The 13,297-nt window shown below is 38.6% G+C and overlaps 1 protein-coding gene across 1 annotated transcript; it reads left to right on the plus strand.

The window, feature by feature from the left end:
* Nucleotides 1-12,209, plus strand: LOC137126968 (myosin heavy chain, fast skeletal muscle-like). The gene is made up of 40 exons (XM_067503193.1): nt 1-57; nt 356-571; nt 907-1,050; nt 1,127-1,283; nt 1,377-1,404; nt 1,492-1,603; nt 1,688-1,780; nt 1,888-1,951; nt 2,045-2,143; nt 2,237-2,340; nt 2,467-2,605; nt 2,709-2,827; nt 2,970-3,119; nt 3,269-3,439; nt 3,520-3,826; nt 4,215-4,285; nt 4,436-4,523; nt 4,614-4,731; nt 6,212-6,335; nt 6,429-6,565; nt 6,715-6,970; nt 7,069-7,311; nt 7,392-7,568; nt 7,650-7,795; nt 8,007-8,097; nt 8,211-8,600; nt 8,731-8,857; nt 8,954-9,072; nt 9,191-9,387; nt 9,481-9,664; nt 9,737-9,902; nt 10,062-10,186; nt 10,275-10,583; nt 10,671-10,874; nt 10,951-11,076; nt 11,160-11,330; nt 11,422-11,526; nt 11,651-11,746; nt 11,833-11,964; nt 12,062-12,209. Exons 2-40 carry the CDS (start codon nt 368-370, stop codon nt 12,080-12,082), a joined length of 5,814 nt encoding a protein of 1,937 aa, XP_067359294.1. The 5' UTR covers nt 1-57; nt 356-367; the 3' UTR covers nt 12,083-12,209.
* Nucleotides 12,210-13,297: the final 1,088 nt, after the last annotated feature.

The following is a 13,297-nucleotide window of genomic DNA, read 5'->3' on the forward strand; positions in this document are numbered from 1 at the left end:
ATAGACATTTGCACCGAGGTCTACCAGAAAAACCCTGCTCACGTGAGGTGTTCCAAGGTAAAGTAGGCTTTGTATTTGTCTTGGACAATCAATGTATGAGAAATGGTTTTAAAAAGAGTGCATATTGCATATATATATATATATATATATATATATATATATATATATATATATACATGTTACATCATCTCCTATGAATATCACAACTTCTCAGATAATTATCTAATGCCAGTAGCTACTGTACCTGTATTTAAGAGAAATAAAAAATATTGTAAAATATTTATTTTATTTGAAGACAATTTGTCTACATTGCTGGGAATTAAAACAAATGATAGTGTTATTTTCTTATTTTCAGTAAAGGGTCACCATGAGTGGAGACACAGAAATGGAGTGTTTTGGCCCGGCGGCCATTTACCTCCGAAAGCCAGAAAGAGAGAGAATTGAAGCTCAAACCACTCCCTTTGATGCTAAAACGGCTTACTTTGTGACTGAGGCCAATGAGATGTATCTCAAGGGGAAACTTGTCAAGAGAGAGGGTGGCAAAGCCACTGTGGAGACTCTGAGTGGAAAAGTAAGATATAAAGCATTTTTTTCTTTTACATTTTCACAGGGTTTTCCATTTTTGATATGGGATCTGCTCAACTGTTATTTGTCAATTTTGGTATTGTGATTACTAAAAAAGTAGTTGAAATTAAACATGCAGGAAAAAATAAAACATTTGTTTTACTGTTAATATAACTTTGGAGACAACACATCATTATAGAATGTTAGCTAATTATATTATTTTACCTCATGTCTCTTTTGACATTCTCTCAGTGAACTTTTTGTAAGATTTCCAGTAACTGGTGGAGAGCAGTATACCGTGAATTGTGATATTACGACTGATGTCCTGTGCCTGTGTCACAGACTCTCACTGTGAAAGAAGATGAAATCTTCCCAATGAACCCTCCAAAGTACGACAAGATTGAGGACATGGCCATGATGACCCACCTCAGTGAGCCTTCTGTGCTGTACAACCTCAAAGAGCGCTATGCAGCATGGATGATTTACGTGAGTATTAACACTCGACACATAAGCAAATTTAAACTGCATCATTTGTCATTAAAGATCCTGTTTGCTTCCACAGACCTACTCAGGGTTGTTCTGTGTTACTGTGAACCCCTACAAATGGCTCCCTGTGTATGATGAAGTGGTTGTAGCTGGATACAGAGGCAAAAAGAGGATTGAAGCTCCGCCCCACATCTTCTCCATCTCTGATAACGCCTATCAATCCATGCTCCAAGGTATCAATTATTTTGTAAGCTACTATAAGCAGTTACTGTAAACTTTGAAAGAAAATTTCTAAATGTAATGCAGTATTTTCTGATACTTTGCAGAGAGAGAAAACCAGTCAATCCTGATTACGTAAGTGCCAAAATCTTTACACAATTGTTATACATTGGGAAACACGGTAATTTGATTTATTACTTATGAACACACCTCTAAAACCAGCGGAGAATCCGGTGCAGGAAAGACTGTGAACACCAAACGTGTCATCCAGTACTTTGCGACAATTGCGGCAACTTCAGGCAAGAAATCTGAGCAGGTTGCTGGAAAGATGAAGGTAAGAAAAGTTAAAGATTAGTAATATAAAATGTAATATTAAGAGAGGCTGGCTACTGAATGACAAAATGAATGTAATCTTTAGGGGTCACTGGAAGATCAAATCATTGCAGCAAATCCACTGTTAGAAGCTTATGGTAATGCCAAGACTGTGAGAAATGACAACTCCTCACGTTTTGTAAGTGTTTTGGGGATTTATCTGTCATTTAAATCATTAGCTATTTTGTGATAATAATCTTTCACAATAACAGAGTTGGATATAAATGTTAATCTGTTCCTGTGCAGGGGAAATTTATTAGAATCCACTTTGGGTCAACGGGGAAGCTGGCTTCAGCTGATATTGAAACATGTAAGTTTATATTGTTTATTACTATCAACTTGTTCAGTTGTGCTTCCAAAGAACTTTTTCTTCATAATGAATCTTCATTTAATTTTTGTAAAGATCTGCTGGAGAAGTCTCGAGTGACGTTCCAGCTCTCTGCTGAGAGGAGCTATCACATCTTCTATCAGCTAATGACAGGCCACAAACCTGAGCTGATAGGTGTGAGATTAGTGAATAATATAAATATTCTAAAAATCTATTGTTTATCACATGACATATTATACATATATATTTTGTTACCTGTTTGTGCAGAGGCTCTGCTGATCACCACAAATCCATATGACTTTTCTATGGTAAGTCATGGTGAAATCACCGTCAAGAGTATCGACGACGTTGAAGAATTCCTCGCTACTGATGTAGGAACCACTTTACTTTCATTACTGCATTTACTACAATAACAATTCAGACATATGGTTACTCTTTTCATAGCAAACATATAAAGCTAACCAAGCTTTAACCCTTCTCTTTACCGTATGACACAGACTGCCATTGACATCCTAGGCTTCACTTTAGAAGAAAAGGCAAGCATTTACAAGCTGACTGGAGCTGTGATCCATCATGGGAACATGAAGTTCAAGCAGAAGCAGCGTGAAGAGCAGGCTGAGCCTGATGGCACTGAGGGTATGAAACTTGAACTTCTTGATCTTGAGCTTAGAAGTGCAGTTGTGACTTTATCCTGGTATTATAGGTTTTAAAGATGAATATTTGTGTGTTTTTTTTTTAGTGGCAGATAAAATCGGCTACCTCATGGGTCTGAACTCTGCTGATTTGCTGAAAGCACTTTGCTTCCCCAGAGTGAAGGTTGGAAATGAATATGTGACCAAAGGTCAAACTGTCCCTCAGGTAAAGACCAGAATGCAAACACACAGTTTTTTCTAACTTTGGACTCACAGTGACTCTCAATCTATGTTTCACCTCCCAGATTTAGAATTTTTTGTTGAGTTTGTCCACATTCTTGTTACTGTTGTGCTCTTTGTAACATCAGGTCAACAACTCTGTTATGGCTCTCGCCAAGTCTGTCTATGAGAAAATGTTCTTGTGGATGGTTGTCAGAATCAATGAGATGCTGGATACCAGACAGGCTAGAAGCTTTTTCATCGGTGTCCTGGATATTGCTGGGTTTGAGATTTTTGATGTAAGTATTTCTGAATTATACAAAATCATCTTAATAATATATGTAATATATAATATTCTTAATACATATTCAACAGCTTCAATAAAATGATTCACATTTTTTGTTAATATTACTTAAGCTGCTTAATAATTTTGGAAATTGTCATTTAGTTTAACAGCTTGGAGCAGCTTTGCATCAACTTCACCAATGAAAAATTGCAACAGTTTTTCAACCACCACATGTTTGTCCTGGAACAAGAAGAATACAAGAAAGAGGGAATTGAATGGGAGTTCATTGACTTTGGTATGGACCTGGCTGCCTGCATTGAGCTTATTGAGAAGGTGAGCCACATGCTGCATATTCACAAACTGTCTGATGACTTGGAAAACTTTTATTTTACACTATTATTTAATCACCACAGCCAATGGGCATCTTTTCCATCCTTGAAGAGGAGTGCATGTTCCCTAAGGCAACAGACATGACCTTCAAGAACAAACTATATGATCAGCATATTGGTAAAAGTGCCCCCTTCCAGAAGCCAAAGCCAGCTAAAGGCAAAGCTGAGGCCCATTTCTCTCTGGTGCACTATGCTGGTACTGTTGATTACAATGTCAATGGCTGGCTGGACAAGAACAAAGACCCTCTGAACGACTCAGTTGTTCAGCTCTACCAGAAGTCCTCAGTCAAACTGTTAGCTCACCTCTATGCAACACATCCTTCGACAGAAGGTAAGGATCATATTTTGAAGAAATAATGTGAATGTATTGACAACAATTTAAGTCTCCATATTTAGCATTTATAAGCAGTATATGAAGATGTAATAAAAGGTTTAGAACTCACTGTAAGATAGTTGTATAAAATGGTTGCAAGTGATCATATTCTGTAAAACGACTATAACTTCTTATGTGGATAACATGCCTAGAGGCTGGTGTAAATACAGCTACTGGCTGACAATATGGTAAAACACAGTTGTAAAAAATGTGTCATAACAGATGAAGTTATAGTTAATCTAATAATATTTCACAGTTTACCAGTTAATTGGTATTTAACTTGACTAACAATAGTCAGCTGAAATAAAAATTCTTCAATGACTCAAATTTAATCTTTATGTTACAGCTGAGAGCAGTTCAAAAAAAGGTGCCAAGAAAAAGGGGGGATCTTTTCAGACAGTATCTTGTGTCTTCAGGGTAAGCGTCACAAATAACTGCCAGTTTACATAACTAGAGTAGGCACATCACTGCACATGTTACTAAATGGCATCACCCAGGAAATTGGGTTTTGTCATTTTTTTGTTATATATTTTATTGTTACAGAAAGTTTTTTTTTTACTATTTTAGGAGAATCTTGGAAAGCTGATGACCAACTTGAGGAGCACCCATCCTCATTTTGTGAGATGTTTAATTCCAAATGAATCCAAGACTCCAGGTAATGCTAGTATAATTGTTAAATAATCAATTAAAGGCCAATATTATAATGCAAAAAACAAAACAAAACTGAATTTAGCATGTCTTTAAGGTCTTATGGAAAACCACCTAGTCATCCATCAGCTGAGGTGTAATGGTGTGCTGGAAGGTATCAGGATTTGCAGAAAAGGTTTCCCCAGCAGAATCCTCTATGGTGATTTTAAACAGAGGTACTTATGAAGTAGAACCATGTTACTGACAACAATATCATAATCACTGATGATTAATCGGTCTTCATCTTTTCCTTTTGGCTGTTCCCTTTCAGGGGTCGCCACAGCAACTCATGTGTCTCCATCTAACCCTGTCCTCTGCATCCTCTTCTCTCACACCAACTAATTTCATGTCCTCTCACTACATCCATAAATCAACTCTTTGGTTTTCTTCTAGACCTCCTGTCTGGCAGCTCCAACCTCAGACTCTTTCTACCAATATATTCACAGTGTCTCCTCTGAACATGTCCAAACCACCTCAGTCTGGTCTCTCTGACTTTATCTCATCTAACATGAGCTGTCCCTCTGATGTCCTCATTCCTGATCCTGTCCATCCTCGTCACTCCCAAAGAAAACCTCAACATCTTAAGCTCTGCTACCTCCAGCTCTGTCTTTTCTTCAGTGCGACTGTCTCTAAACCAAACAACATCGTTGGTCTCACCACCTTCTTGAACACCTTTCCTTTCATTCTTGCTGATACTCTTTTATCACACAACACACCTGACACTTTTCTCCACCCGTTCCAACCTGCTTGCACTCGACTCTTCAGGTCTTTCAACACTCTCCATTGCTCTGAACCACTGACCCTAAGTACTTAAAGTCCTGCACCTTCTTCACCTCTGCTCTGCCTTTGCACTCTTCATCCTCTTCAACACCCTCCTCACTTCACTTTTACTAACCATTGCTACTTCCTGCTCCACACCAGTCACCTCTTCTACTCTTCGTTCTGTTTTATTTTCCTCATTGATCAACTCTTCAAAGTTCTCCTTCCATCTTCCCATCACACACCCGGCACCTGTCAATACATTTCCATCCTTATCATTAATCACAGTAACCTGCCGCACATCCTTTCCATCTCTATCTCTCTGTCTGGCCAACCTGTATAAATCCACGTCTCCCTCCTTAGTGTCCAACATAACATAGGTCCTCATGTGCTCTTTGTTTGGCTTTTGCCACCTCTACCTTCACCTTACGCTGCATCTCCCTGTACTCGTGTCTACTCTCTTCAGTTCTCTCAGTGTCCCACTAGCTAACCCTATTTCTCTGTATACACTCCTGAACTTTCTCGTTCCATCACCATGTCTCCTTGTCCACTTTCCTTGTTCCCGATAACAAACAGCGTACCTTCCTACATGTCTCCCTGATCACATTAGCTGTAGTGGTCCAGTCATCAGGAAACACCTCCTGACCACCCAGAGCCTGTCTCAGCTCCTCCCTGGAAACTACACAACATTCTTCCTTTTTCTATTCTTCGTCCTCTGCGCTGCCTTAGTCCTCTTTCCACCACGAAAGTCATTTTACACACCACCATCCTGTTGTCTGGCTACACTCTGCCCTACCAATACTGCAACACTGATCAGTGACTGCAACACTGATCTCTTTCAGATTACAACATCGACACTAATTGGTGGTTTAATAGTATACATTTTTCCCTACTCAGATACAAAGTACTGAATGCCAGTGTCATCCCAGAAGGACAATTTATTGACAACAAGAAGGCCTCAGAGAAACTCTTGGGCTCTATTGATCTTGACCATACCCAGTACAAATTTGGACACACAAAGGTTACTTGTTTTTCTGTTAAACACATTTACTTAACCTTCTTACACTGATGATGCACGTAAACATAAATAATGTAAAGTAACACTTTCTTTCAGGTGTTTTTCAAAGCTGGTTTGTTGGGCCTCCTGGAGGAGATGAGAGATAACAAGCTTGCTATTCTGGTCACAATGACTCAGGCTCGCTGCAGAGGTTTCCTTATGAGGAGAGAGTTTGTCAAGATGATGGAAAGGAGGTGATATAGACTCTTACCCTTAAGATAACAATGTTACTGTAATTTTCAAACCACATATTTTGGAAAACCCAATTAATTTCTAATCAATCCAGCTTTTAAAATGTAAATGTATTAGATTTTTTTTTACTGTTGATGCCTCTTTACCCCAGGGAGGCAATTTACTCCATCCAATACAATATCCGCTCATTCATGAATGTCAAAACATGGCCATGGATGAAGCTGTACTTCAAGATTAAGCCTCTCCTGAAGAGCGCAGAGACTGAGAAAGAGATGGCCCAAATGAAAGAGGACTTTGAAAAGACCAAAGTGGAGCTAGCAAAGGCACTGGCTAAGAAGAAGGACCTCGAGGAGAAGATGGTTTCACTGTTGCAGGAGAAGAATGACCTGCAGCTGCAAATTCAGTCTGTATGTTAAACAAAAAGAGCAAATTTCAGCTATTTCGGAAATGCTGAGCTTTTCAAACTGGTTAAATATTATTTTAACTTATGTCAACATGAATCTAGGAAGGTGAAAACCTAGCTGATGCAGAAGAAAGGTGTGAGGGGCTCATCAAAGCAAAAATCCAGCTTGAAGCCAAACTCAAAGAGACATCTGAGAGGCTGGAGGATGAGGAGGAAATCAATGCTGAGCTGACAGCAAAGAAGAGGAAGTTAGAGGATGAGTGTTCTGAGTTAAAAAAAGATATTGATGATTTGGAGCTCACACTGGCCAAAGTGGAAAAGGAGAAACATGCCACTGAAAACAAGGTTGGTATATTTTTGGAAGGTCTTAAAATCTTCTAAGTACTGAAAAACCTGAAAATGATTTCACTACACTGCAAATACAGGTTAAAAACCTGGTTGAGGAAATGACTTCTCAAGATGAGGCCATTGTCAAGTTGACTAAGGAGAAGAAAGCCCTGCAAGAGGCCCATCAGCAGACCCTTGATGATCTGCAGGCAGAGGAAGACAAAGTCAACACTCTAACGAAAGCCAAGACCAAGCTGGAACAGCAAGTTGACGATGTGAGTGACTGAAATAAACTGTGATTTCAGTCCCACTGAAAATTAAAAACAAAAAATAATTCCTTTTATTCGTTAAAACAGCTTGAAGGGTCTTTGGAGCAAGAAAAGAAACTTCGTATGGACCTTGAGCGAGCTAAAAGAAAGCTTGAAGGGGATCTTAAATTGGCCCATGAAACAATTATGGATCTGGAGAACGACAAGCAGCAGTCTGAAGAAAAAATAAAGAAGTGAGTCAAATTCAATTAATCAGTTTAAAGATGAATTCATAAGGGATCTAATTGTATTGTCCAATATGGTAAAATTGTGTCTATGAACAATTTTAAGTCTGTCAAGCAATTAGGATTTTTATAAATAAAATCTAGACTTAGTGTTTATCTTATTTCAAGACAAAAAGAAATGCTTTCTGTTTTTTTTTTAATTAACTTTTTCTCTGCGCAGGAAAGACTTTGAAATAAGCCAGCTTCTTAGCAAGATTGAAGATGAGCAATCACTCTGTGCTCAACTTCAGAAGAAAATCAAGGAAAATCAGGTTGGTTCAGTTATTGGCTTGAACGAACCCTAGTATTGTGCTTATAAGCAGAGCACCTTTACATGAGAAAGTGTCATGTTATCTATCTGTTGTTTACGAACTTTTGAAACTAGGCTCGTATTGAGGAGCTGGAGGAGGAGATTGAAGCTGAACGTGCTGCTCGTGCCAAGGTGGAGAAACAGAGGTCTGATCTTTCCAGGGAACTTGAAGAGATTAGTGAGAGGCTTGAAGAAGCTGGTGGAGCAACTTCTGTTCAGATTGAGATGAACAAAAAGCGTGAAGCTGAGTTTCAGAAGCTGCGTCGTGATCTTGAAGAGTCCACCCTTCAGCATGAAGCCACTGCTGCAGCCCTCCGTAAGAAGCAGGCTGACAGCGTGGCCGAGCTGGGAGAACAGATTGATAATCTCCAGAGAATCAAACAGAAACTGGAGAAAGAGAAAAGTGAATACAAGATGGAGATTGATGACCTCTCAAGCAACATGGAATCTATTGCCAAATCAAAAGTAAAATAAAAACATTTCATGTGTATGAAAAAAAAGAAAATACTCTGCAATAACTCTCGCTGTATTCAGCTTTTACTGTATTACACTACACTGCATAACCTTATATACACATAACTTATTCTCATTTAAGGCCAATTTCGAGAAATTGTGTCGTACTCTTGAGGATCAATTAAGTGAAATGAAGACAAAAAATGAAGAACATGTGCGACAACTAAATGATGTTGGAGCACAAAAGGCAAGACTCCAAACAGAAAATGGTGAGAAACATGTATTTTATGCATTTTTATGGATTCTAATCATATCAATTTACAATATAGTATAGATTTTGCATTTGGATTATTTTGTCACTACAGGTGAAATGAGTCGCCAGCTAGAGGAGAAAGAAGCTCTGATCTCTCAGTTGACTAGGAGCAAACAGGCTTATACTCAGCAGATTGAAGAGTTTAAAAGACATATTGAAGAGGAAGTTAAAGTATGTGTACATTAAAAACATTTACCACTATGGCAGCACTGAAGTCTTTATTGTTAAACAGTTAAAATCTTGAGATTGGAAACATTTTTGTTAACCATGTTCACTATTTGTCTGTAAGGCCAAGAATGCCCTGGCACATGCTGTTCAGTCAGCTCGTCATGATTGTGACCTGCTCAGAGAGCAGTATGAGGAGGAGCAGGAGGCCAAGGCTGAGCTGCAGCGTTCAATGTCCAAGGCCAACAGTGAGGTGGCTCAGTGGAGAACCAAATATGAGACTGATGCCATTCAGCGCACTGAGGAGCTGGAGGAGGCTAAGTAATGAACAGTCCTGAAATCACACAGTTTGCACAGTGAATTGTTTTTGTAAACAATTATAAAAAATAAAAACTTTATTGTTTGTTCTGACAGAAAAAAGCTTGCCCAGCGTCTTCAGGATGCAGAGGAATCCATTGAGGCTGTGAATGCAAAATGTGCCTCTCTGGAAAAGACAAAGCAGAGACTACTGGGTGAAGTGGAGGACCTGATGATTGATGTGGAGAGAGCTAATTCTCTGGCTGCTAACCTCGACAAGAAGCAAAGGAACTTTGACAAGGTTACATTTTTATTTCTGTCTTCACATTTAAATTAAATCAGAAGTACAAATGTCTAAAATCACTGTTTGCAGGTTCTTGCAGAGTGGAAGCAAAAGTATGAAGAAACCCAGGCAGAGCTGGAGGGAGCTCTAAAAGAATCTCGTTCCCTCAGCACTGAGATGTTCAAGCTGAAAAATTCATATGAAGAAACTCTGGACCAACTGGAGACATTGAAGAGGGAGAACAAAAATCTACAACGTACGCACAGGTTTTATAAAAGATAATTTTTAGATAGGTAACAGATGTTACAACTTTTTGGAGTGGAAGATGCATAGAGTATAAATATCATAAATATCATAAATTATAACACAGAGAACTAGTTTTTAATGCAATATCAACAAACAATGTTTCTTATAGAGGAGATCTCCGATCTAACCGAGCAAATTGGTGAAAGTGGAAAAACCATTCATGAATTGGAGAAAGCTAAAAAGGCCATAGAGACAGAAAAGTCTGAAATCCAGACTTCACTTGAAGAGGCAGAGGTACCTTCTGACAAAATATGTAGTATTACACACAGTCACACACAATTTAATTCTGCTTGAGCTACAAAAATGTTTTTTTGTTGTGAAGGCTACCCTGGAGCATGAGGAATCCAAGATTCTCCGTGTTCAGCTTGAACTCACCCAAGTCAAGAGTGAAATTGACAGAAAACTTGCAGAGAAGGATGAAGAAATTGAGCAGATCAAGAGGAACAGCCAGCGAGTGATCGAATCCATGCAGACGACTTTGGATGCTGAGGTCAGGAGCAGGAATGACGCCCTGAGAATCAAGAAGAAGATGGAGGGAGATCTCAATGAGATGGAGATTCAGCTGGGCCATGCCAATCGCCAGGCAGCTGAAGCCCAGAAGCAACTGAGGAATGTGCAGGGACAGCTTAAGGTATAGTGGCATTATACATAAATAACATTTACTTACAGTTTCACTTTTTTAGACAGTCTCACAAAAGTTAATTTATTATTTGTTTAGGATGCACAACTGCACCTTGATGAAGCTATTAGAAGTCAGGAAGACATGAGGGAGCAGGTTGCCATGGTGGAGCGCAGGAACAGCCTGATGCTGGCTGAGATCGAAGAGCTGAGAGCTGCACTTGAACAAACAGACAGAAGCCGCAAAATAGCTGAACAGGAGCTGGTCGATGTCAGTGAGCGTGTGGGACTGCTGCACTCTCAGGTAAAATAGATCCAAACAATGTGAAACTCCTGTGGTGACTGAAAATTAATAAAATAATTCAAACTATTTTGTTTAGAATACCAGCCTCATCAACACCAAGAAGAAGCTAGAAGCTGACTTTATCCAGATCCAAGGTGAAGTAGAAGATGCTGTTCAGGAAGCAAGAAATGCTGAAGAAAAGGCCAAGAAGGCCATCACTGATGTGCGTAACTCTGATGTTTTTCTATTCTATAACAAATACAATTTTCTAATAACTGCAACGATACATATTCTTTAAAATATCAGGCTGCCATGATGGCAGAAGAGCTGAAGAAGGAGCAGGATACCAGTTCTCATTTGGAGCGGATGAAGAAAAACCTGGAGTTGACAGTCAAGGACCTGCAGCATCGTCTGGACGAGGCAGAGAATCTCGCGATGAAGGGTGGCAAGAAGCAGCTTGCGAAACTAGAGGCTAGGGTAAGTTTCACAAGAACCAAACTTTTCGTGTTTACTTCAATGCCAGACAAAATTTCCTGTTTTAAAATTACTGCATTTTTCTTCATTCAAGGTTCGCGAATTAGAGGCTGAAGTTGATGCCGAACAGAGGCGAGGCGCTGATGCTATAAAAGGAGTGCGAAAATATGAGAGAAGAGTAAAGGAGTTCACCTATCAGGTAAATACTAATACTTAAACTATTTCAAATATTATCCCATTATATTATCACAATAATAGGAAGCAATAAAAACAATATGCTTGAATTCGTATTTTAATGTTATATTATTTCTGATTCACAAAAGGCTGAGGAGGACAAGAAGAATATTGCCAGACTACAGGATCTGGTGGACAAGCTCCAGCTCAAAGTGAAATCCTACAAACGACAGTCTGAGGACGCTGTGAGTACACATGATTTTCAGAATACACAAATTACGGAAATGTCAGTCAGTCTATATGTTTTGATATCATGGTGGATTTTCTACAGGAGGAGCAGGCCAACTCTCACCTGTCCAGGTACAGGAGGGTGCAGCATGAGATGGAAGAGGCTCAAGAGCGAGCTGACATTGCTGAGTCTCAGGTCAATAAGCTGAGGGCAAGGAGTCGTGAAATTGTCAAGGTAAAAAATTTCACATGAAACAAGTTTACAGAAAATGTTCATAAACTTCAAACAATTTTGGCCAGATTTTTTATATGTGATTGATCTATCATTTCAGACCAAGGACACTGAGGAATGAGGAAGAAACCAAGGTTATGCAGTAAACAATAAGTCATATAATATGATAATCTTATTACTTGTGTATGTTGTTATATCATGTTAAGCATGCTATGACACTCTAAGTCAATAAATAGTTTGTTGCATCATCCTTGTGTTTGTCTCTTCATATATTATAAAGACTAATATACAGACTGAACACTTGCAGGCTTCACACTTTATGATTGATTTATTTTCCATTGGAAAATTTTAATATACGAAAAATCTTTGCAACGCAAGTTGTAAAGGTAATTCTGTAATTAAACATTGATTCTAAAGGCAGAGACAATTTAATTTACCTATGTCGATATAAATATGTAAATATCTAAATCCTGGAAACATCATAACAGGATGCTTGTTTGACAAACTGACATATAAGGTCACTTTTTGGTTTATGGATATGAGTGCTTAGACGTTTTATTTTCACGTAGGCAGGCAAATGTTATAAGCTCAGCTAATGCTAAGTAAGGGTTGGGGGACTTGGTGGCTCAGTGGTAGAGCATTGGTCACATCAGGTGTAACTGAAACTGAAACAAAAGGTTTTCCATAAGAAACATTGTTTTAAATCCCACTGTAGCTCCGTATTTTTGTATTTCTCTCTGTCTCTGATAGCTGTTGTTTTTACAGATAACCCTGTTAGCGCTGACTCTTCTGAAATGTTCGAGCTAAACTTGCAGGTAGCGCTAAAATGATGAGTTCCAAAATGAAAGATTTAACATTACACTTACTACTGTTTCAAAGACAATTTGAGATGGTTCACACACTTGTCTTTACCTGGAAAAACAATATTACTTAACATGTAGAATTAGCAGTTTCATTGTAAGGGCCAGTTTGCGACTCTTTCTGCCAAACTAAGATGTCAACCGAGACTGTCTTGTTATTATTGTTTTAAATCTAAATAAAAGTGATCTATCTATCTATCTGTCCATCTGTCTATGGCTAAACCTATAAAAGTGTTTAATTAAAATTTAATGTAAGCATTCATGCAACATGCAAATAATAGATTACATTTCCAGAAGTTACGAAACAAAGCCAGCAGACCCCAGCTGACAGCAAGGGCTTGGTATCTTCTTCTATACTGCTTTTCTGTTTCACCAAATTTGGATATAATCACCCTCAAATAAACCTTAAAAAAACTCATATTGTGATGTAGTGATATAGTTATTTTACTTTGCAACAGGTGGGGAGATGAAAGAGA

The sequence above is a fragment of the Channa argus genome, chromosome 5 (assembly GCF_033026475.1).
Source record: "Channa argus isolate prfri chromosome 5, Channa argus male v1.0, whole genome shotgun sequence".
Taxonomy (NCBI): Eukaryota; Metazoa; Chordata; class Actinopteri; order Anabantiformes; family Channidae; genus Channa; species Channa argus.

Coding starts and splice junctions, on each gene's coding strand:
- LOC137126968 (XM_067503193.1), top strand. CDS start 368: ATGAGTGGAGACACAGAAATGGAGTGTTTTGGCCCGGCGGCCATTTAC. Junction 6,336..6,428: donor ACAAATTTGGACACACAAAG/GTTACTTGTTTT, acceptor ACTTTCTTTCAG/GTGTTTTTCAAAGCTGGTTT. Junction 11,965..12,061: donor GGAGTCGTGAAATTGTCAAG/GTAAAAAATTTC, acceptor CTATCATTTCAG/ACCAAGGACACTGAGGAATG.